General features: G+C 39.8%; 1 protein-coding gene across 4 annotated transcripts in view; it reads left to right on the plus strand.

Moving 5' to 3' along the window:
- The window catches only part of LOC124607091 (uncharacterized protein SYNPCC7002_A1628-like), a 57,316-nt gene that overhangs the window by 3,586 nt on the left and 28,785 nt on the right, over positions 1–24,945 (plus strand). For all 4 annotated transcript variants that reach the window (XM_047139281.1, XM_047139283.1, XM_047139282.1 and 1 more), the window contains 3 exons: positions 5,756–5,929; positions 6,070–6,229; positions 15,235–15,428. In XM_047139281.1, the coding sequence (XP_046995237.1) occupies positions 5,756–5,929; positions 6,070–6,229; positions 15,235–15,428 (528 nt within the window). The remainder of the gene's footprint in view (positions 1–5,755; positions 5,930–6,069; positions 6,230–15,234; positions 15,429–24,945) is intronic.

Genomic DNA, 24,945 nt, shown 5'->3' on the forward strand with positions numbered 1-24,945 from the left:
TGGTTGTAGACCTATCCTAGAAATGAATCTGCAAAATTTAAAATCGTGAGCTTAAGTATATAAGAAACACTGGCCTTCTGTTTGGATGGCTTTTTGACAAATGGGCTTAAAAGGAACAAAGCTCAGTGTTTGAAGCTCTGTTATTACAAGACAAAAGCAAGTAGGAAACTGTTACTTTCAGGCCTTGGATAACCTTTGGCTATGAATCTGAAAAATACTGTGTGACAGGATGTAAAGCATTTTGTGAGCCCAGCATAATGCATTAAAGTGAATCAAAAAACCTGCAGAGAAAAATGGACTGATTGTTTTACCCTCTTTGCAGTCAGATATCTCAGGAAGGAAAAAATGGCGCCCATGACGTCATTACGTAAACGTGACAACAAACACAAAATAAATTGAAAAACCAACACACACTCGTTCCACAAAAAACCTAATGACACTAACGAGACAATGGTGGGAAATTGGGGGTTAGTGGGTGGGGACAAAGTAAATATAAACAAGTTTAGACACACACCATCATATCAAACCACACAAAACGACAAAAAAAACCGACAACACAAAACTCCCCAAATTCCACTAAACACAATATCCTCTGGAATCGGACACTTCCCTTGACCTATATAGCTCAACAGCAACTCCCGATACTAGAACAGCCACAACCACATCCACACATTGTAGTAGAACAGTTCTGTTGCCCCCAACACACAACAAATACACTAAGAACAAGAAAAATAAAAACTTTCCACACCAAAGTTCTGGCACCGCAACCTAGGTCGGCCACCACAATCACACATAGGCACACATCCAGCCCCAAACACACACACACCCCCATACATACACACAAGCACAAACCAACGAAAAAATACACAACCGAAAGAAAGACCCAACCTTCCCCCTCACCCCAAAATAAAATACCCATAAACAAAAACCAAACGCAATATAAAAAAATCTCAATCACACACTACAACTCAACAAAAACTGCAACAAAATAGATCCTCCACAACTAAATCACAAACATACTCCCCCCTCACATACAGTACCAACAACTAAACCTCCCCCCCCCCCTCCCCCGAGCCACCCACCCACCCAAACCACCTTAACTAACCACCTTCAGCCTTGTACATCTTACTAATACCCCTTGAAAAAACAATAGCCCTCGGGGACGCTCTTCTGCCAACAGTACTCATCTAAATGAGACTGAAGGTTAGAAGAGCGCCTCTTCCCTCTCCTGACTTAACGGACCCCCACGTCCCCTCTATAGTATTCGTACAAGCCCCCGTCTCATAATTTTTAAACTCTAAACTATGGTTAACAACTAACGCCCAATCCCCTATAAGAAGAAAAAGCATCGGAAACTACAGTGGAACCCGGTTGTATAAACTCCTCAAATAACCCCACTAATTACGCCTTAGACCACACCTCCACAGCCCTAAAAACGCATTCCGAACCCCCCGCCGGTACTACAGCCCCTGACACCCAGAGACCAACCCCAGACTTACCCCTCCCATACTTCCTTTTCCCAAACTGCAACACGTCCACATCCACCACAACCCCAATCCCAGGCCCATCCAACTTACCCGTGTACTTAATAAACTCGGAACATACTTCAAGGCAAAACGAAAACCAGTCAAGCACACTCCTCTCACTCGCACCAGTCTCATGCGCGCAAAAACTTTGAGAGGATCTGTAACAAAAGTAATACGTCAACAACACAACCTCGCACATGCCCGACCTAGACTTCTCGAACCAGGAACCGCAACGTATGGAGCACCATAGGTTATTCTTATGGCACCGCCACATATAACCGTCCCTGGTTCGAGGTGCCGGAATTTTTACCAATGTCATTTCATTCCGACAGACAGCGCACGTAACCACCTCCGCAATCAACTAAAACAGCTGTAGAAATTTGATCAGCTCCAACTGAGTCGCGCCCATCATAGCATGGAGTCGCACACTATTTATTTTACCGGTCATATCCATGTGAAACAAGAGCAACAACAAATTAATTTACTCAAATTAACAAACGACCCACAGCAAACAGCACTACAATAACTTCACCCAAAAACACTAAATCGTTAACTCACTGAAACCAATTCCACTCCAAACACAGCCAAAACGAGAACCAGCCACAAGAATCAGTAACACCAAACTGAACCCAATACACCACACAACACGAAACCTCTAAACACACCACTAGAGGGCACCACGAACCGCAACACGACAACACCTACAAACATGCGACACTCACAAACCAAACTCCGCGCCGTCATGACGTCTCACACCACAACAGCCTTATGTCACGTGTCAAAGCAGACTGGTGGCATCGGACGCTTCAGTTGACATTTACTGACAGTGTCTGAAACATGATTCTATTAGCATATCTTCCTTCTTAGCCAATTATTTTCGACTGTACTCAATTACAAACATGGCATTGAATTGAAAATTACAATAAAGGAGCCAAGTTCAGGTGTAAATATTGCTAAAAGGTCATTTCACAAATTGTTATTTCTGACACCATTGCAAAGAGCTTAATTTTCTGCACTAGCAACACCCTGTTGGATCCAAGAGTCGGTTCGGCAAAGGGACCAAATATGAGGTTGACAAAAGTCATGTGTAAAATGTTGCAATTGCAACACAGCACAGGTTGCTGAACCCATAACTTCAAGGTATGCTAGAATCATAATCGGTAGATTCTAGTTCTAGTTGCATAAGATGCTGCAATAGTCATGACGATGTGCTGTTCAGGGATCCAACATTTATCTTCTCATTTCATGCCAATAGAATGAATGAGCTGGACCAAAAGGGTGCAGGAATTTGACCAATTTTATGTTCTTCAATATCAAACCACTAGCAATTGTTGTAGATGCAGGCAATGTATTGGCCAAGAATGAGGCTTAAAATTGATGTGAAAGCCACATTGGTGTCAGTTGATTGATAAATCGAGGCCACAAAAGAAGTTGTATCGCTTGAAACCCAGCTAATTTAATTGTTCTTCAAATCTGTTGGGGAACTAGCCTTGAAAATGATGGAAATTTGATCACTCAACCGTTTTAAAACTGTTTGTTGAGTCAGTTTCTGTCCCTATCCTGGTACTGACCATGTATGGTTGCGAAGTCAAGATAGGCATTATATTGTTATCAAACATTGTGCATCCTGTTATATATTGTTGTCTTAGTTTTCTGGTTTCTGCATCAAGGTTCGAAAACCTCAGTTACTCAGTATTTGTTGTGCCTGTCTGCACCCCGGCATCTCCGCTATATGGTGAGTGGTAACTTTCCTTCTCATAATATTGTTAAAACCTCAGTTAGGTTTCTTGTCTTGGTTCCCAAAGTCCCAGTTGAGTTTCTTGCCATGGTTCCAAGCCGACATTCATGTTCGTTTCCAAGCCTGTGTTGTGTAAAATTACTATTTCATGGAATTAAATTTTTCTGCATTACTGTTCAGTATGGCTTGTGGATAATTATATTGATATCCTGTTCTAGTTGCATAAGATGCTGAAATAGTCATGACGATGTGCTGTTCAGGGATCTGACATTTATCTTCTCATTTCAGGCCAATAGAATGAATGAGCTGGACCAAAAGAGTGCAGGAATTTGACCAATTTATGTTCTTCAATATAAAATTCACACGTTACCAATCCACCAGCAATTGTCGTAGATGGAGGCGATGTGTTGGCCAAGAATAAAGCTTAAAACTGATGTGAAAGCTACATTGGTGTCAGTTGATTGATAAATCGAGGCCACATAAGTAGTTGTATTGCTTGAAACCCAGCTAATTTAATTGTTCTTCAAATCTGTTTGGGGGGAAAAAATAGTGATTTCATGAGTTCCAGCTAAAGTATGACCACGTGCAAATCGTTCTACGTGTAGCTTTTTTTCATCTTCTGTTTCTTGGAATTAGTTTGCCAATCACCACTGTTGCTTACTGTGGCACTGTGCATTTAGCAAGCTGTACCATCTTGTGATGGTAGCATATTGCACACGATTTTTGTTGAAGTTCAGTCTTACTTTTCGTCCCTTTTCGGAATTGACTCTAAGATACAACAAGATGTTTCCAGTGAAGAAAAGTGTGCTCTTTCCAGTGGTGCTGGAAAGAAGAACTTCTGAAGTGACCCCTTTGCAATATTTGCACCTGAACTTGGCTCACTTTCTGAAGTTTTATATTTTGCACCATGTATGATCCACAGTAAGTGTTTAGGTGTAACGATATACTGATAGTCCTGCCCCCAGGTACTGTTAATATAGATGGCAAGTTCTAGTTCTTTTGCCTTTTTGCTTCGAGAGATATCTGACTCCCAAGGAAGGCCGAAAAAATTTTAATGTTTTTCTCTGCAGGTTTTTAGGTATTTTGATGCATTATAGTGGCTCAGAAAGTGTTTTACACATTGCCACACTGTGTTTTTCTGATTGAGGACCAAAAGTTGTATAGGATCTGAAAACAAGAGGTTCCTAGTTGCCGTTCCCTTGTATTAAAAAAGGTTCAAACATTGGGGTTTGCTCGCTTTCACCACACTCTTGTTGGAGAACTTCTTAAACATAGGGCCAGAGTTTCCAATTTATTGGGTATTATGAGATCAAATTTTGCACGAGTTCATTTCTATGGTATATCTGTACCCACGATAAATTTGAACAAACTAGGAAGTGGAAGAGTGGGAAACTTGAAAAATGTGATCACTTAGGATGAAAAGACCTGTAAACTGAATGAGGTAGCACTGTTTTAAACAGAGTGGCCATATATTTGGGAGGAGGGCGGCTCCAGTCTTCATCCAACCATCCTGATTTATGTTTTCTGTGGTTCCTATAAATTATTTCAGGCAAGTGATGGGATCACTCCTAATATAAGGCCATGGCTGATGACTACCTGTCCCATCCTTGTCATTCTAGACCTCTAAGTCTATATATGTGAATTACTTTATTTTTGTTGTTTTTAAATTGGAATATCAAGACACATTTGGTATTCTTGTAATAGAGATCTACAGAGAATAGAACTATTACTACTTCTACCACCTGCTGAAAAACAGAGCAGACGTTTTTAATTTTATTGTTAGCTTTGTGTTTTATTCCTACTTACTGTACATATTCCGTATTTCACAAATTGTGATCATTACGAGCTGTTTTTCTTCTTAAATCATAGGAATGGAGGTTTTGCAACAGGGTGGCATTACTTGCACAGTCAGTGCACACTCAGTAACCTTAGAAAGGTCTAGGGACAGCCCACAAACTTTCTTTCCTCATTTACTGCATTAAAATGTTTTAAACTGCTGTCTTGGTTGACCTGCATTGTCTGAAACCATTTGCTGCATCATGTAAGATATTATGATCATCTGTGAACAGTATTATTTTGCCTTTTAGGACAATTTCTAATATATTTGACGAAATATGTTAGACTTAACTTGTTACCATCTCTGTGTGAGAAAATTGCTTTATTCTTTGTCAGGTATTGAATAAATTACCTCCTTCCATTGTTTGGTTTGTACTGAGAACACTGTTTAATTACCCTCACTGAAATGCTGTCTCTTCCTTCCATACTTTTTTCAGTGTATGCCTGTTTGTAATTTTTGCAATTTCATTCACATTTGTTGGGAATTGAAACAAACATTTTATTTTATTTGCAGTTTTGCACATTTGTTTTGCATATTGCCTTGAATGCAATTATTCATTTTGCTACTTGCCTCGAATGCAGTTATTTGTTTTGCTTTTTGCCTTTAATGCAATTGTCTGTGACATGACAGTAACTTCAGATTTGTTTCTTGCAGACAACACATGTTACAGAATTAGCAGAAATCCCTAAAGAAGTTGTGGGACTTCCAGTTGTGCATCACCATGGATATGTGTGTGATTTACCAAAAGGCCACAGATTTCCTATGCCAAAGTTTCATAAAGTTTTTGAAATACTCTTGAATGATGGTATAATTTCTTTGAAGAAGCAGGCGAGTATACTGTTACCTACAATCAGATAGACAGTCATACATACCATAGTTGAGAAAGAGAATTGTAGAAAATGTTTATTGTCCAAAATAAGATTGTAATCATTTACAATCAAGCATTATACATTTTGATTTGGTTACAGGTAATAAATCCGAAGCAAGTATCAAGCAATATAGCATGTTGTGTTCACACAGCAGATTATGTGGACAAATTCTTTAATGGAAGAACTACTGAAGAAGAACAAAGAGTCACTGGTTTCACTTGGAGTCCAGGGCTGGCAAGCCGAGTGAAATATGAAACTGGTATGGCATTTTAAATGCATGGAAAGTTTCAGAAAACAAGTTACACTCTATAATAACAGAACAAGAAATTTACATTGATTAATACATTACAGTAAATATGTGACAGATATGCCAAATATTTTCAACACAATCACTTATCCCTTGTAAACGGGACTCTAATCATCCATTAGACTTTTTGTTGCATTGACATGATTACCCTACAATTCACAATTTAGTGTTGGTAAAGGGTTTATAGAATCACTTTCAGACTCTTTCTGTACTATTCCACTCTCGAATAACACAGTGGGAAAAAATAAACACCCAAAATTTCCATACAAGCTCTATTTTATCACAATGGTCATTTCTGCCTACGTAGGTGAGAGTCAGCAAGATGTTCTGGCATTTGGAGGATTAAGTTGATAATAGAAATTTCATGAAAAAAACCTTCCCACAATAAAAAATGACTACACTTCAATGGTTGCCACCCTAACTTGTGTGTCATATTCCTGACACTCTCTTGCCTGTTTCCTGATAATCCAAAATGAGCTGCTGTTCTTTGAACTTTTACAATGTCCTCTGTCAGTTTTGTCTGGTAAGGATCGCATACTGTGCAGTGACACTCCAGAGGACAGACAACTTGTGTGTGTGTGTGTGTGTGTGTGTGTGTGTGTGTGTGTGTGTTTTCTGCCTGTAAAATGCAATCTGTGATGTGCCTTCCGCAAAACTTTTTCTGTGTGATGGTTCCAGTTTAAATTGTTCATAATTGTAAAACCAAGATATTTATTTGAATAGACAGCCACTAAATATGTGTGAGTTACCATATAACTACCCCCCCCCCCCCCCCTAAGAACCTGGACCTTGCCATTGGTGGGAGGCTTGCTTGCCTCAGTGATACAGATAGCCGTACCGTAGGTGCAACCACAATGGTTGAGAGGCCAGACAAATGTGTGGTTCCTGAAGAGGCCTTTTCAGTAGTTGCAGGGGCAACAGTCTCGATGATTGACTGATCTGGCATTGTAACACTAACCAAAACAGCCTTGCTGTGCTGGCACTGCAAGTGGCTGAAAGCAAGGGGAAACTACAGCCGTAATTTTTCCTGAGAGCATGCAGCTTTACTGTCTGGTTAAATGATGATGGCGTCCTCTTGGGTAAAATATTCCGGAGGTAAAATAGTCCCCAATTCGGATCTCCAGGCGGGCACTACTCAGGAGGCTGTTGTTATCAGGAGAAAGAAAACTGGCATTCTATGGATCGGAGCGTGGAATGTCGGATCCCTTAATCGGGCAGGTAGGTTAGAAAATTTAAAAAGGGAAATGCATAGGTTAAAGTTAGATATAGTGGGAATTAGTGAAGTTCAGTGGCAGGAGGAACAAGACTTCTGGTCAGGTGAATACAGGGTTATAAATACAAAATCAAATGTGGGTAATGCAGGAGTAGGTTTAATAATGAATAGGAAGATAGGAATGCGGGTAAGCTACTGCAAACAGCATAGTGAATGCATTATTGTGGTCAAGATAGATACGAAGCCCACACCTACCACAGTAGTACAAGTTTATATGCCAACTAGCTCTGCAGATGACGAAGAGATTGATGAAATGTATGATGAGATAAAAGAAATTATTCAGATAGTGGAGGGAGATGAAAATTTAATAGTCATGGGTGACTGGAATTCAATGGTAGGAAAAGGGAGACAACGAAATGTAGTAGGTGAATATGGATTGGGGCTAAGAAATGAAAGAGGAAGCCGTCTGGTTGAATTTTGCACAGAGCATAACTTAATCATAGCAAGCACTTGGTTCAAGAATCGTGAAAGAAGGTTGTATACATGGAAGAACCCTGGAGATACTAAAAGGTATCAGATAGATTATATAATGGTAAGACAGAGATTCAGGAACCAGGTTTTAAATTGTAAGACATTTCCAGGGGCAGATGTGGACTCTGACCACAATCTATTGGTTATGAACTGTTGATTAAAATTGAAGAACCTGCAAAAAGGTGGGAATTTAAGGAGATGGGACTTGGATAAACTGAAAGAACCAGAGGTTGTAGAGAGCTTCAGGGAGAGCATTAGGGAACGATTGACAAGAATGGGGGAAAGAAATACAGAAGAAGAAGAAGAAGAAGAATGGGTAGCTTTGAGAGATGAAATAGTGAAGGTAGCAGAGGATCAAGTAGGTAAAAAGACGAGGGCTAATAGAAATCCTTGGATAACAGAAGAGATATTGAATGTAATTGATGAAAGGAGAAAGTATAAAAATGCAGTAAATGAAGCAGGCAAAAAGGAATACAAACGTCTCAAAAATGAGATCGACAGGAAGTGCAAAATGGCTAAGCAGGGATGGCTAGAGGACAAATGTAAGGATGTAGAGGCACATATCACTAGGGGCAAGATAGATACCGCCTACAGGAAAATCAAAGAGACCTTTGGAGAAAAGAGAACCACATGCATGAATATCAAGAGCTCAGATGGAAACCCGGTTCTAAGCAAAGAAGGGAAAGCAGAAAGGTGGAAGGAGTATATAGAGGGTCTATACAAAGGTGATGTTCTTGAGGACAATATTATAGAAATGGAAGAGAATGTAGATGAAGATGAAATAGGAGATATGATTCTGCGTGAAGAGTTTTACAGAGCACTGAAAGACCTAAGTCGAAACAAGGCCCCGAGAGTAGACAACATTCCATTAGAACTACTGACAGCCTTGGGAGAGCCAGTCCTGACAAAGCTCTACCATCTGGTGAGCAAGATGTATGAGACAGGCAAAATACCCTCAGACTTCAAGAAGAATATAATAATTCCAATCCCAAAGAAAACAGGTGTTGACAGACGTGAAAATTACCGAACTATCAGTTTAATAAGCCACGGCTGCAAAATACTAACACAGATTCTTTACAGACGAATGGAAAAACTGGTAGAAGCCGACCTCAGGGAAGATCAGTTTGGATTCCATAGAAATGTTGGAACACGTGAGACAATACTGACCCTACAACTTATCTTAGTAGAAAGATTAAGGAAAGGCAAACCTACGTTTCTAGCATTTGTAGACTTGGAGAAAGCTTTTGACAATGTTGACTGGAATACTCTTTCAAATTCTGAAGGTGGCAGGGGTAAAATACAGGGAGCGAAAGGCTATTTACAATTTGTACAGGAACCACATAGCAGTTATAAGAGTCGATGGACATGAAAGGGAAGCAGTGGTTGGGAAGGGAGTGAGGCAGGGTTGTAGCCTATCCCCGATGTTATTCAATCTATATATTGAGCAAGCAGTAAAGGAAACAAAAGAAAAATTTGGAATTGGAATTAAAATCCATGGAGAAGGTTCGCCGATGACATCGTAATTCTGTCAGAGACAGCAAAGGACCTGAAAGAGCAGCTGAATGGAATGGACAGTGTCTTGAAAGGAGGATATAAGATGAACATCTAAAAAAAGCAAAGCGAGAATAATGGAATGTAGTCGAATTAAATCGGGTGATGCTGCAGGAATTAGATTAGGAAATGAGACGCTTAAAGTAGTAAAGGAGTTTTGCTATTTGGGGAGTAAAATAACTGATAATGGTTGAAGTAGAGAGGATATAAAATGTAGACTGGCAATGGCAAGGAAAGCATTTCTGAAGAAGAGAAATTTGTTAACATCGAATATAGATTTAAATGTCAGGAAGTCATTTCTGAAAGTATTTGTGTGTGGTGTAGCCATGTATGGAAGTGAAACATGGACGATAAATAGTTTAGATAAGAAGAGAATAGAAGCTTTCGAAATGTGGTGCTACAGAAGAATGCTGAAGATTAGATGGGTAGATCACATAACTAATGAGGAGGTATTGAATAGAATTGGAGAGAAGAGAAATTTGTGGCACAACTTGACTAGAAGAAGGGATCGGTTGGGAGGGAATATTCTGAGGCATCAAGGGATCACCAATTTAGTATTGGAAGGCAGTTTGGAGGGTTAAAATTGTAGAGGGAGACCAAGAGATGAATACAATAAACAGATTCAGAAGGATGTTGGTTGCAGTAGGTACTGGGAGATGAAGAACCTTGCACAGGCTGGAGTAGCATGGAGAGCTGCATCAAACCAGTCTCTGGACTGAAGACCACAACAACAACATACCATATAACTGAAATTTAATGCATCTTTTTGGGACATATGTGGCAGACATCACACCTTTATTGTTCAGAGTTATAGGAACTAAGTTGCCTACAGCCTAACGTTTAACCCTTTGATTGCTGGGGACGTGTGAACTCGTCATGCCTCGTTGTTCCCCTGGCGCGCCCGACGTGTATACACACGGCCTTGGGTCTTCCCTACAACACTGAGGATGTGTTTACGCATACCGCACCACCGGCATTCCCACCACTAGGGACGAGTTTAGGTGTGCTGAGTCACAGCTACCTGAGCTTTTCAGACATGTATACATGCAGAGCTGTCTATCCGCCCTGCTCTTCTGCGTATATGTTTGTTGCCATGCTCCCTCTTTGCAGAATTCGACCCAGATTCTTGTATTTTTGTCAGTTTTCTTGTTTTCTACGTGAGAAATGTTACGTCACCGTGGTTGCATGGATAAAGAAATCCTGGATATGCTCACTAAGAGTGGCAGTGCGTGTGAATTATCTGACGTTGCTAACAGTGATGAGACTTCAACAGAATCTCGAAGCTGTAGTCCTCAGCCCTTAACATCAGAGGAGAGCAAGAATTACAATCACCAGTTCCTCTGAATCCAAGGAATCAGGAAGTGACAGTGAAATGGTTCGGAAAAGAGCGCGCTTAAGTGACACATTTGACTGGAAAGAAGCCGATTTCCAGCTGTTAAACCATTACTTCAATGACTTGAGTTCAGGACACAAATGTCAATTAGTTACTGACCCAAGCATTCTTTCACTTTTTGTGATATTTATGTCTCAAGAACTGTTGCAGTTTATTGCAGATGAAACAAGTCGTTTTTACGTTTACACCAGAGAAAATACTACAGAATCTGTGAATTCTCGACTGTCAGATTGGAAAGACACTGGATTTGAGGAAATGTATTGTTTTGTTGCTGTTTGCCTTCTAATGGTGCAAGTTATGAAGTTAAAATTAAGTGATTATTGGTCCAGAGATACACTTTTGAACACACCAATTTTCAGCGAAATTGTGTCCCGAGACTGTTTTTGTCTACTTCTGAGAATGTTACACTTCAGTGATAACTCTGCGAGTACTGGAGGCGACAGTCTATTTAGAATTAGGACGATTGTTGACAAAGTTCATAAGACGTTTCGTAATTCATTTAGCCTACATCACAAGCTTTGTATAGATGAAAGTCTCTTGCCGTTCAAAGGACGATTATCTTTGAAGCAATTTATTCCAACCAAGCGAATTAGATTCGGAATAAAGACATTTGTACTGTGTGACTGTCAGAGTGGGTATATTTTAATTTTATTGTATATACAGACGCATCAAGAGAAATTGGGATCCACAATCTGGGAAAAAGGAGTGACATAGTGGTAACTCTTATGGGACCATATTTGGAACAGGGTCATATTATGTATGTCTATAATTGATACTCCAGCCCGGACCTGTTTTTCTGGCTTCACAACCATGGAACAGCCGCATGTGGCCTGTTCGTAAGAATAGGCACAACATGCCAAAACTGCAGAAGAAATTAAAACTAGGAGTAACTGAGTTTAGGTCCACTGAACAATGTCCTTGCTATCAAGTGGTGCGATAAGAGAGAGGTGTACATGTTGACCACAAGTCACACAACACAAATGGTTGAAACAGAGAAGACTGACAGAAATACTGGCAAAAAAATAAAGAAACCACAATGTATTGTAGATTACAACTCAAGTAAGGTGCAGATGACCGTTGTGACACGTTACTGAGCTCAGTGGGATCAGTGGCTAAGACTGTGAAATGTTATAAGAAATATTTTTTTCACATTCTGGATTTGTGCATCCTAAATGGTCATGCTCTCCATCGGTCGGTAACAGGGCAAACTGGCACTCACAGACTTTCACCTTTCTCTCGTAAGGGAGATAGAATGGAGAAAAGCTGGTAGGGGAAGGCGCTATGATGAGAATCCTGTGCGATTCACAGGGAGATGTTTTCCGGCTGTTATCGTGAGTGAACATTCACAGAAAAGTACGCAAATGTGCAGACGTGTGGTTTGCAGGAAACAAAGTGCGCCAAGAAACTAGGTACCAATGCAAAAGTTGCATCATTCCATTATGTGTTGTACCCTGCTTCGAGACTTATCATACAAAGAAGCATTACTAATTATTGGGAACTAAGTCTGAGAAAACTTATTGACGATTCTGAATGAATTAAAAAAAAAAAGATACAAATCTATTTTCAACTTCGTCAGTGCTGCTCCAAAGCCTGGATCAAAAAGAGGGATGGGAAATAGATGCAACAGGTGTAAAATTATTCAAACGGAGCCTGACTTCTTCATATGTAGCAGTTTACTGGCAAATGAACGGACCTGTAAATTGCGCCAGTATAACAAAACCCGTATATTAATCTGTGTATGATACATTTAAATTGTTAACATGTTACATGGACAGGTATATTCTGTTATCCTTAGTAGTACAAATGTATATCACATTCAGTCTACTTGTACAAAACATGTTTTCCATAACTGATTTAAATGCCTTTGATCAATGAGAAACAACATGCCAAAGTTAAAACTCTTTTCTCAATGAGATTTTTCTTGCTACTTTGCCTCTGTTGTTAGCCAATATTGAAAATGAAACTCATTGTTCTGGGGAGGATGGGGGGCTTAAAATTTGTTGTTCGAATGAGACTGGCTTTGAAGCATTAATAGAAAACAGTATTTGAAAAAGAAGTATCGAATATACCCTGTTTTCATCTTTTCATAAAAATCAACATCTTTTTGACTAATTTGTAGATTATTGGAAAATAGTAGGGGAATAAAAATTTGTATTCTGTATCGTTGTGCAGTCAATCTATTGCACTCTAAATTTCATTTTCATCATGCGTTCACATTACCAGATATGCTAACCCGAAGTTTACATTGTTTTCGGACCTGATTTTCGCGCCCAACTTACATTCCAGTTGTACAGCTTGGTATGTTGTACAGAGCATAGTTTTGTAGCAAAATCGGAACAAAAATACCGCATTTGTGATGTTCTTACTAAATCTTCAATTTTGGCGTAATTCATTCAGTACTAAAAAGTGCTATGGAAATGAAACTTTATATTGAAGAACCTTGTGTTGTTAGGTTACTACACGCCAAGTTTCATGTTCGTCATAGCAGTAGTTCAGGAGATGCAAGAAGCCAAACTTCGATATTTTTTCGAGCACCTATTTTTTTTTTGGCTGATTTACCTACAATTTTCTGGCTCATTATGGCTCGTAAAATTATTTTTATTTTTTATTCTTAAGAGAACGTGTAAAGTTGTACAAGATGGACAAATTTTATTTCTTTACAAAAATTGTTGCCCAGGATATTACAGCTCAAAGTCACCAAAAATCCATGACGCTGGCTCTGTGCAAGTCGTATTCAGCCAAGAAATATTCAGCACAGGGTGGGTTGGGCACCGCGGGCTGTTCCAGTACCAGCGACAGCTCCGAGGGACAGGCATGCAGCGCAGGTAGATGGATTATGCTGCAGGCCGCGGCGCCTCAGCGCACCAAGCAGGTGGCGCGCCTCCAGCAGTCAGAGGGTTAAAAAAGTGAAGTGTGCAAATGTGTCATTACAGTGGTCATGTGTGTGATTATCTCAGTAAACAGTGTTGTGCAGCTTAACCATACCGTAATTGTATTCATTGATGAATGGCAACATCACATGTAGTTTGAGGAGTCTTTTTCAGTGTAGAGTTTCATGTATTTGGTAAACAAGGCAGTATTAACTGTGTAACAAAGGTGACCTTTCTCTCTCTCTCTCTCTCTCTCTCTCTCTCTCTCTCTCTCTCTCTCTCTCTCTCTCTCTCTCTTTTAAAATACAAAAAAGAAAGAAAGAAAAAGTATCCTCCTGTTTCATCTACAGATTCAGCAGATATCTTTTGCTTTCTTTCTTTGTATCTTTTGCTTTCTTTCTTTTTATATTTTATTTTGCTGAATTATCAGATATGCCAAGATCACTTGTAAATCTTTCTATTGATTACCAGTTTCGACAGATCTGTGCTGCTATCATCGGATCTTGTAATGCTTTTGCACAAGTTCAAAATTTTTTCAAACTTACAAGTCACATAGTAATGTTGCATCATTTTATAATAAAGGGTAGCAAGGAAGCCTAGCATGTCAAACATAAAGTACCACAAATGTAAAACATACATCATTTTGAGCTGATATGCTAGTGCACTTGTTCACTTAAGAGCACAGTGGCCCCCAGCAATTGACACAATGCCAAACTTATGTAACATTTTTGTATTTTGTTTCTCCATTTTTCTAATTAGCTTTTAAAGAAAAAGCACTTGTTTCTGGAAGTAACATATTGGCTTTTTCGTATGTTATTTTTCGTCCTTTTATTCTACAATACTCGTACTTTGCTTGATATAAAGTATACTCATCTATTTAAAAGATAATCCAGAATGTGAAAGTGATTTGAGGTTCACATAATAGGAAATGAATGAAGACTGCGATGTTTTTGTGCATGCCATGTAAGAGAAATTTAAGTTCTTAGTCTTAAGCTGGCTAACTTAGTCATTATGGTGTTAGAGATGCCCATCTACCTCCACTCCTCATTTATGTTGTTGCAGTGAGCTATGTTGGCCTACTTATTTTCATGTTCAGTTAATCACATTGGTAATATCCTACATCTCAGTTAATATATGGCCACGTACTAATCATTTATGTGAGTATTTTTAGAATATATTTACACAATCTTAATCTGTCTTCAGATATGTTTTGTTTGTGTGAACATGGCTTCTGCTATATTATCTTTTTAGAGATATCTTCTGGTATTTTTCTTAGCTTTGTTTGTAGTAACACCCAAATATTTTTACAGATGCTGATATTTTGATGCATTAGTCATGTCTGCTTCTAACTTACAGAGAGATGGTGAAAAAATATCACTTACAATGCAGAGTTTTACAGGTGGCACACTTCTGGCTGCAGCTCTAGCTCTTGAGCGTGGTCTTGCTTGTAGCACAGCGGGAGGTACTCATCATGCTTTTCCTGACAGAGGCACTGGCTTCTGCCTGATAAATGATTTGGCTGTCACTGCAAAATGGTTTCTGGATCAGCAGAGGATAGCCAAAGTGCTAATAGTAGACCTCGATGTACATCAGGTTGGTTAACTACAGCATTCAGAAACAGATTATTTTTTTATGTGGGTAGTATTCAGGGAGAGAGTTGAGACCTGTTTACTCACCATTGTCTGTCAGGAGTTCAGAATCATAGTGCATTGAAAAGTGGAGCATCATGTTCTTGCTGCCAAGTAGTATTTGCATGGATAAACTGTACATCAGTGTTCCTTTTGAACTGCTTTGGATTATTTATAACAAACTTCATGTGAGAATAAATATACTGTGAAGCAGCAATAAAGTGCCTAACTCCTTAAACATAATGTAATAGGATGGATAAAAAGGCCACTTACCAAGTAGTGGCAGGAGAAAGCATGTATAAAGGTTAAATAAATGTGCAAGCTTTTGGTGCCAGTGGCTCCTTCTGACAGAAGGGTTTAGGGGAAGGAAGAGGGATGAAGGAAAAAGACTAGCGAGGTGTAGGAAATGGAAAGAGTTCAGGAAAGTCATCCAGGCCCAAATCAGGGGAGACTTACTAGCAGGGATGAGAAAGAAAGACTGCTTCTTTATCTTTCCTTCTCATCTCGTCCAGTAAATCTCCACTGACCCAGGATTCTGAGCGACTTTTCCTAACTCTCCCTATTTCCTAAACCACACCAGTCCTTTTCTTTCTTCCCTCTTCCCCTCCCCTTCAACCGTTCTGTCAGAAGAAAGAGCCACTGGCTGTGGAAGTTTGCACATTCACTTAACCTTTATATACATTTTCTTCTGCCACCACTTGGTGAATAGATTTTTTATCCATCCAGTTACATTATGTTTAAGGAGTTAGGCATTTTTTGATTGCTGCTTGAAGGTATATTTATTCCCACATGAAGTTTGTTTTAAATAATCCACTATAGATCAAAGGGAACAATGGTGTACATAATAAGCACAATATCAGAAGGGAAAATGACATGGAGGTTCTCTTTAACATAGAAAGAAGTACACAATGCTGCAGCTAAAGTTTTTGATAACCTACACAGTGGTATAGAATGTCCGACAGAGAGCAAAGTAAAATTATAAAACAAACTGAAAAAATTTTTCCTTGACAACTCCTTGTATTCCGTGGAAGAATTTCTGTCATTCTAACGTGTAAAAGGTAGTGGATAGGAATTAAAAACTCATATCTGTATATCTAATGCTAATAATAATAAACTTGTACATGATCAGCATGTAGGAATATTTACAAAATAATTTGTTATATAAATGTAAAATGATCATTCCACATCATTGTGATTTACCTTGCAATTAGATCCATGGAATGTGAAGCTAACCAACCTGGAAGTTGTTCTCCTTCCTGAAGGTTATACAGAACATGATAAATGATAAATTTAGATTCAATAATTTCATTGTTATGGTTATGTATCATTTTCATGCGCATAAAAAATTGAATTATCAACAAGCGGATAATCCAAGATACAGTAATAATAATGTGAATTAGACTAGATTGCTATTTGTCACGTGGAACAGGTGTTGAGTGGTAGACAGGCACATTTAAAAGAAAACTGTTGGATATTATTAGGCTGTTCAACAAATCCACATGTCCTCTGTCACTCCAGGCATCGAGTGTCTTATCACCCGTGCATGGTGGAGCTTTTCTTGTTTTTTGCAAGGACTTACAGTACCAGAAGTAGATATCAAAGGGTACACAATTTTTGAAACTGTGTGAAATTCCTAGGCATCCAGTAATGGAAAGTCCAGGATGGACTAACAACAATATTTTCAAAAGGACAGATTGCTACTTGCCATATAGAGGACACATCGAGTCACGAACAGGCACAATGAACTATACATTTTAGCTTTTGGCCGAAATGCCTTCTTCTGAAGTAAAACACACACACACACACACACACACACACACACACACACACACACACACTACTACTACTACTACTACTACTACTACTACTACTACTGTCTCTGGCTACTGCGACCGGAGGCCAGATTGAGTTGGAACTGCACATGATGGGAGTAGCAATCCATTGGGGGTGGGGGTGGAGATGGTGGGGGGGGGGTGTAAGGAGAAGGCATGGGCGGAGAGGAAGACATGTAGTGGGGTGGGGTGGGGTGGGGTGGGGGAAGGTGTGCCGCCAATGGGATCAAGCAGGGAGGTGTTGGGGACAGGGTAAGGCTACTAGGTGCAGTTGGGAAGTTTGATTTGGGGATGTGGGGAGGGAGGGAAGTGAGTGGAAAAGCAGAGAAGTGAGAAGGGAAAGAGGACTAGTGGATGCATTGGTGGAACGAAAGACTGTGTTGTGTTGGAGTCAGAGCAGGTAAGGGGATAGGTAGGTGGAGGACAGGGACTAATGAAAGTTGAGGCCAGGGGAGTTATGGAAGTATTACAGGGAGAGTCCCACATGTGCAATTCAGACCTCCTGGTATTGACAGGAAGGATCCACATGGTGCAGGCTGTGAGGTAGTCATTGAAGTGAAGCACGTTTCGTGAGGCAGCGTGTTCAGCAATTGGGTGGTACAGCTCTCTCTTAGCCACAGTTTGTTGATGGCCCTTCATGCAGATGGACAACTTGCTTGTCATCATGCCCACATGGAAAATGACACAGTCATTGCAGCTTAGTTTGTACAGCACATAGCTTACACACGTAGTGTTGCCTTTGATGAGAAAGCAGATGCCTGAGACCAAACTGGAGTAGATGTTGATGGGAGAATGTATTGGACAGGTCTTGTATCAAGGTCTATTGTAGGGATATGTGACAAGGAGTTGGGGGCAGGAGTGGAGTAGGGATGGACAAGGGTATTGTATAGGTTTGGTGGGTGGCAGAATACCACTGTGGAAGAAATGGGAGGGATAGTAGGAATAACAGTCTTCAGGGCATGATGACAGATAACTGAAACCTGTTGGAGAAAGTGATTCAGTAGTTCCAGTTCTTGGTGACACTGAGAGGGGAGTGCTCCTTTGTGGGTGGGACGTGGTAAGTGACTGGAAAAACAAGGCACGTAATCTGGACTGAGGGTGAGGACACCCTATCCACATTGCTCCAAAACCTTAACATCTTCTCCCCATTCACCTCACCTAGTACTCCTCATCCCAATAAAACACCTTCCTCATTGTTGGCAGCTACTTCAGGGATGGCTATATCAGCACCTCCATTCATATTAAACCTACCAACCAACAGCTATACCCCCACTTCAACAGCTACCTCTTGTGCAATAAATAGTTGAAAGTGTTCCCATACTTTATGTACACCCTGCATTTTCCCATCACCACCTACTCCATTCTGGTCACAGGCATCTCCTATCCCATCAAAAGCAGAACTACCTGTAAAAGCAAAGTGATATACAAACTAAGCTGCAACCACTATGCTCTTTTCTACGTCGGCATGATGTCACACTAGCTGTGTATCCTCATGAATGGCCACCGACAAACAGTGGCCAAGGAACAGCTGGACCACCCAGTTGCTGAGCACGTTGCCCAAGAGAACATTCTTCATTTTAATGGCTGCCTCACAGCCTGTGCCATCTGGATCCTCCCTACCAACACTAGGTTATTGAACTGTGCAGGTGGGATTCTCCGTGCAGTATCTTACATTCTTGTAACCCCCTTGGCCTCAGCTTTCACTAGACACTGTCCTCCATGTACTTACCCCTTCCAAGCTCCCACTCCAGTACAACACAGTGTTCCATTTCACCAATGCATCCATAAGGACTATTCACCTTCTCTGCTTCTCTTCTGTTTCACTCACCATCCCCCCCCCCCCCCCCTGCAAACCTCCCAACTGCACGTAGCAGCCCTACCCTATCGCCATCACAACCCAGCTTGCTCCCACACACAGTACTACACTTTACCCCACCCTATCCTGCTATTCGCCACCCTCCTTGCCCCGAGCCTTCTCCATACCTTCACCCCTGATTGCTGTTCTCATCAGGAGCAGATACAAGTGTGTGCTTGTGCGTGTGCGTCTCGGCAAGGGTGGCTGAGCGGTTCTAATCCTGCCTCAGGCATGGATGTGTGTGATGTCCATAGGTTAGTTAGCTTTAAGTAGTTCTAAGTTCTGGGGGACTGATGACCTCAGAAGTTAAGTCCCATAGTGCTCAGAGCCATTTGTGTGTGTGTTTTCTACTTCAGATGGAGGCCTTTTGATGAAAAGATAAAATGTACAGCAATTTTTTTATTGTTCCTGTTTGTGACTTCATGTGTCTTTGATAGGGTAAGTAACAATCTATTCCATTGATAATATTGTTGTTATTCCATTCTGAATTTTCCGTCGTTCCATTTTGCATAACAGCTTTTCTTCCATCTCATAACCCAGAGCTGTTTTCCTTTGTTATTATTCTCTAACTTATCACTTTGCAGTGTCAGTCATTACTTTCTCTTCTTTCATACTTGTGGATTGTAATAAAAATGAATTTAGAATGAACACCCAACAACCACAATGCTTCAAAGAAAAAATAAGTTTCATATAGACTTCTTATGTTCTGATGCAGTGGTATATGGAAAGGCAGCAGTGGACATCAGAAACTGGAAATCCACAGATATTCAGAGTAAAGGAAAAGGCCTTAAAGAGTACCTTATTATTCCATTGTTATACACTATGTTATCAGAAGTATTTGCACAGCCCCAAAAACATATGTTTTTCATATTAAGTGCATTGTGCTGCCAGGTGCTCCATATCAGTGACCTCAGCAGCCAGTAGACATTATGAGAGAGCAGAATGGGACACTCCGCGGAACTCACGAACTTTGAATGTGATTGGGTGTCACTTGTGTCATACGCCTGTACACGAGATTTCCACGCTCCTAAATATCCATAGGTACGCTGTTTCTGATGTGAGAGTGAAGTGGAAATGTGAAGGGACATGTACAGCACAAAGGCTTACAAGTCGACCTCATCTGTTGACTGACAGAGACCACCGACAGTTGAAGAGGGTCGTAATGAGTAATAGGCAGACATCTATCCAGACCATCACACAGGAATTCCAAACTGCATCAGGATCCACTGCAAGTACTATGACAGCTGATTTCATGGTCGAGCGGCTGCTTATAGGCCACACATCATGCAAGTAAATGCCAAATGATGCCTTGCTTGGTGTGAGGAGAGTAAACATTGAACAATTGGACAGTGGAAAAAAGTTGTGTGGAGTAACGAATCATGGTACACAATGTGGCGATCCAGTGGCAGGGTGTGGGTATGGCGAATGCCCGGTGAACCTCATCTGCCAGTGTGCCAACAGTAAAATTCGGAGGCAGTGATGTTATAGTATGGTCATGTTTTTCATGGAGGGGGCTTGCACCCCTTGTTGATTTGTGTGGCTCTATTACAGCACAGGCCTACATTGATGTTTTAAGCACCTTCTTGCTTCCCACTGTTGAAGAGCAATTCAGGGATGGCGATTGCATGTTTAAACATGATCGAGCATCTGTTCATAACGCATGGCCTCTGGTGGAATGGTTACATGACAATAACATCTGTGTAATGAACTGGCCTGCACAGAGCCCTGACCTGAATCCTATAGAACACGTTTGGGATGTTTTGGAATGCCGACTTCGCACCAGGCTTCACCAACCGGCATTGATACCTCTCTTCATTGTAGCACTCCATGAAGAATGGGCTGCCATTCACTAAGAAACTTTCCAGCACATAATTGAACGTATGCCTGCAAGAGTGCAAGCTCTCATCAAGGCTAAGACTGGGTCAACACCATATTAAATTCCAGCATTACCGATGGATGGTGCCATGAACTTGTACGTCATTTTCAGCCAGGTGTCTGGATACTTTTGATCACATAGTGTATAATTTGTCAGAATATATTGATGCAGGGATTTAAATTCCAGCTAATCACTAGTGTTCATGTTATACACATTATTAACTTTTCCTGTGTCTAGGTAGCTGATAGTTTTCCATGAAATCACACTATTAACGTAAATGCTCAGGATGAATTAATGTATAAAAATGGCAGCTAAGCAGTGTTAAGAGGAAGAGCAGTGGCTATTTTAAAAGTAGCAGACTTTCTCCTAATAAATACAGGGTGATTCAAAAAGAATACCACAACTTTAAAAATGTGTATTTAATGAAAGAAACATAATATAACCTTCTGTTATACATCATTACAAAGAGTATTTAAAAAGGTTTTTTTTTTTTTTTTTTTCACTCAAAAACAAGTTCAGAGATGTTCAATATGGCCCCCTCCAGACACTCCAGCAATGTCAACCCGATACTCCAACTCGTTCCACATTCTCTGTAGCATATCAGGCGTAACAGTTTGGATGGCTGCTGTTATTTCTGGTTTCAAATCATCAATGGTGGCTGGGAGAGGTGGCCGAAACACCATAACCTTAACATACCCCCATAAGAAAAAATCGCAGGGGGTAAGATCAGGGCTTCTTGGAGGCTTTCATCACTCGTTCTCGGCCGTCCAGAACTTTTCCCTTTGCACAAACACCCATTCTCTGTAAACTGTTTATACCAACGTTTAATACACCACCTATCAGGAGGTTTAACACCATACTTCGTTCGAAATGCACGCTGAACATCTGTCGTCGATTCACTTCTGCCGTACTCAATAACACAAAAAGCTTTCTGTTGAGCGGTCGCCATCTTAGCATCAACTGACGCTGACGCCTAGTCAACAGCGCCTCAAGCGAACAAATGTACAACTAAATGAAACTTTATAGCTCCCTTAATTCGCCGACAGATAGTGCTTAGCTCTGCCTTTTGTCGTTGCAGAATTTTAAATTCCTAAAATTGTGGTATTCTTTTTGAATCACCCTGTATATTCTTTGCAGAAGTTGCTTGCAGTAGCTGCTTCTGTCTACCTTAAAAACGTCATTCATGAAGAAATATGAGCAAGTGCATTCTGGCTCTCTAAACAGATGCCCAACAAAAATAACATCTCATACATAATGTAATCTCCTCATAGTAAATTGAAATCTCAGAACTGTATTTATTAATTGTTGTGCGATGTATATTTTTAAATTCTGTAAATCAGTAAGGTAACTGTGGAAAAAAGTACGTCTTCTTTTTGTGTCACTTGGTTTGTGGCTGTTTATAAAATTGAACTGTACTCTAATATCATTTCATTATAGAATAATTGTGAAGCAATACTGACTATCAGGGAATACTGATTACGTGTAGCAGGAATAAATTTTTAATTGCCCATTTTCATTTTTAGTGCAACACTGTTCCCTTACATAAAGCAGATACTATAACTGTTTTCATGAAATGGATGAAAATAAGGTTGACTGGTTGCCTCCAAGTTCTGATCAGAACCTAACTGAATAATTTATTAAATTAATGGACTGTGAAAGGATTTGGGTGGCAAAAACACAAATTCTTGGTATAGGCTTCTCATAAAATCAAAGGTAATTGTTTTTTAATACTTTTTATTCAAATAACTTTCACTTGCTTCAGTTAACAACGAAGTTTTATTACATGCACATACCTTGAGTGGCTACTAGACTCCAAGCCACTGTACTAATTTTTCATCGATTTCAATTTTCTACATTGTTGCTTTTCACTTCCTTTCCCTAGTTGTAATATGTTTTCTGGTCCTCCTTGGTAGCTCATGCAGTGGTGATAGTTCCATGCTGCACATGCTGTGATGTAGGGATATCTTCTGATGAAGTCCAACTGTCCCATGCCACTGGAGTACCTGAAACAAATAATAAAATACAAAACAAATACTTGAACTAACCAAGAAAAACTTTTACATAGAAATGGCATCTTCCGGTCATTTAATTCTCATATAATAAAATTAGTTGTAGGCATACTTGCTCATTTATAAACTATGAGGGTATAGAGAATTTAGTACCTGTAATGCCTATGGGAAAAATCCTGAAATTGAGTTAAATTCCATCTGCTAGACAAGAGTCTTGGCCATATTGCAAAGAAATGTGAGAAAAGATTTGCAGATATCTACAGCAACAGAATATAAAATGCTTCCGAGAGGATAGAGGCTGTATAGCATTGAAGGACAGTGTGTATCTATGCATGAATTTAACAGTGGAGAAATGTATACTGGCACAAAATATTTCAACAGCTCATCAGTAAATACAGAAGATGCTAATTCATGAGTCCAGGAGGATTAAACAGTAGTGTTCATAACTAGATGTATGTTCCTGGAACTTGAGCGTGAAAGTGTCCTTGCCCTGTGATAAATTCTAATGTTAGTAGAGTTAGTATAATTTGAGGTTCAAAATGTTTCTTATTGCTGTAGCGTAACATTAGCCTTCATACATGTGCAACAGAATTTATCAGCAAGAAACTATGTTCGTCTTGTCGTATACATATTTGTGGCTTTCCAGTAATGAATAATATTTTTCCATATCGGCATTGTATTTTATCGTAATACTGAAATGCATAAAGTTTTTCTACAACTTCGTTGATATTGCACACTAAAACTATTATTAATGGGAACCTACAGCTACATCTGTTTTCAAATATATACTGTGAATGCCACTGCACAGTGCTTGGTGGAGGATGCTTTATACCACCGTTGGCCACACACTGTCCTATCCCATATATGAATAGAGTAAAGTGAAAAATGTTTGACCTTGTCTCTTCTCTACATGCCTTCTAATCTCTCATACCACGTCCCCTTTATAATATATACATTGGCATACCATCTTGAATACGGATTCTGGAATTGTCCCTCCAAGGTTTCATGAGAATTGTGTTGTGTTCCTTGCAGCGGTGCACATTTGAATTCATAAAGTAATGGGGCACAATGCTTAAGGCACTGCACTCACATTCAAGAGTAGCAACATGTAAATCCCCACATGGCCCTTCATGTTGACATTGTCTGTTATCTTCATAAATCAATTAAGGCAAATACTGGGACAGTTAATTTGAAAATGGCATGGACAATATATGTTTGTTGGTCACCTTTAATACCTTATCCTATTAATATACAGACCTGTTATAATGCTGCCAATGAATATCCAAACTCCACTGACATCTTCCTTCATACTAGTGTGTAGTGGACATCTGACAACTGGGAATCTACTTTAGAATAGGCCACTCTAATGTGTGGTGTGTTGGTTCCTTAAAAGATATTCCACACTTTTCCCAGAACTATAAAAGCAAATCTATGTCTTCCATTTGACCTCCCTGCTGCCAAATTTGTACGCCTTCTTTCAATTTCATGTCTTCGGTAGTGTAACCTCTTTGTATTAAACAAGTGGGTCATGCATCCAAGTTTGTTATTAAAGCTTTAATATGATACTATCAATTTTTCCCTTATTGATGTATTTTGAATTTAAACAATGGAAAATCCATGATGGATTAATGACAAAATAATGAAAAGGATAGATTGCTACTCACCATATAGAGGAGACCTTGAGCCAAAGAGAGGAAAAAAAAGACTACTAAACATGTGGCTTTTTGGCCAAAGGGTATTCTTCTAATGAGAGTCTGCCTCAGTTACAGGACCCAAAGCTCACATGTTTAGCAGTCTTTTTGTAGTGCCTGTCTGCGACTCAACATCTCCTCTATGTGGTGAGTAGCAATCTATCCTTTTCATCATATTGTTTCTTGAATTTATTAATGTTCACTACAGAATATGGAAAT

The sequence above is a fragment of the Schistocerca americana genome, chromosome 3 (genome assembly GCF_021461395.2).
Source record: "Schistocerca americana isolate TAMUIC-IGC-003095 chromosome 3, iqSchAmer2.1, whole genome shotgun sequence".
In the NCBI taxonomy this organism is placed as follows: domain Eukaryota; kingdom Metazoa; phylum Arthropoda; class Insecta; order Orthoptera; family Acrididae; genus Schistocerca; species Schistocerca americana.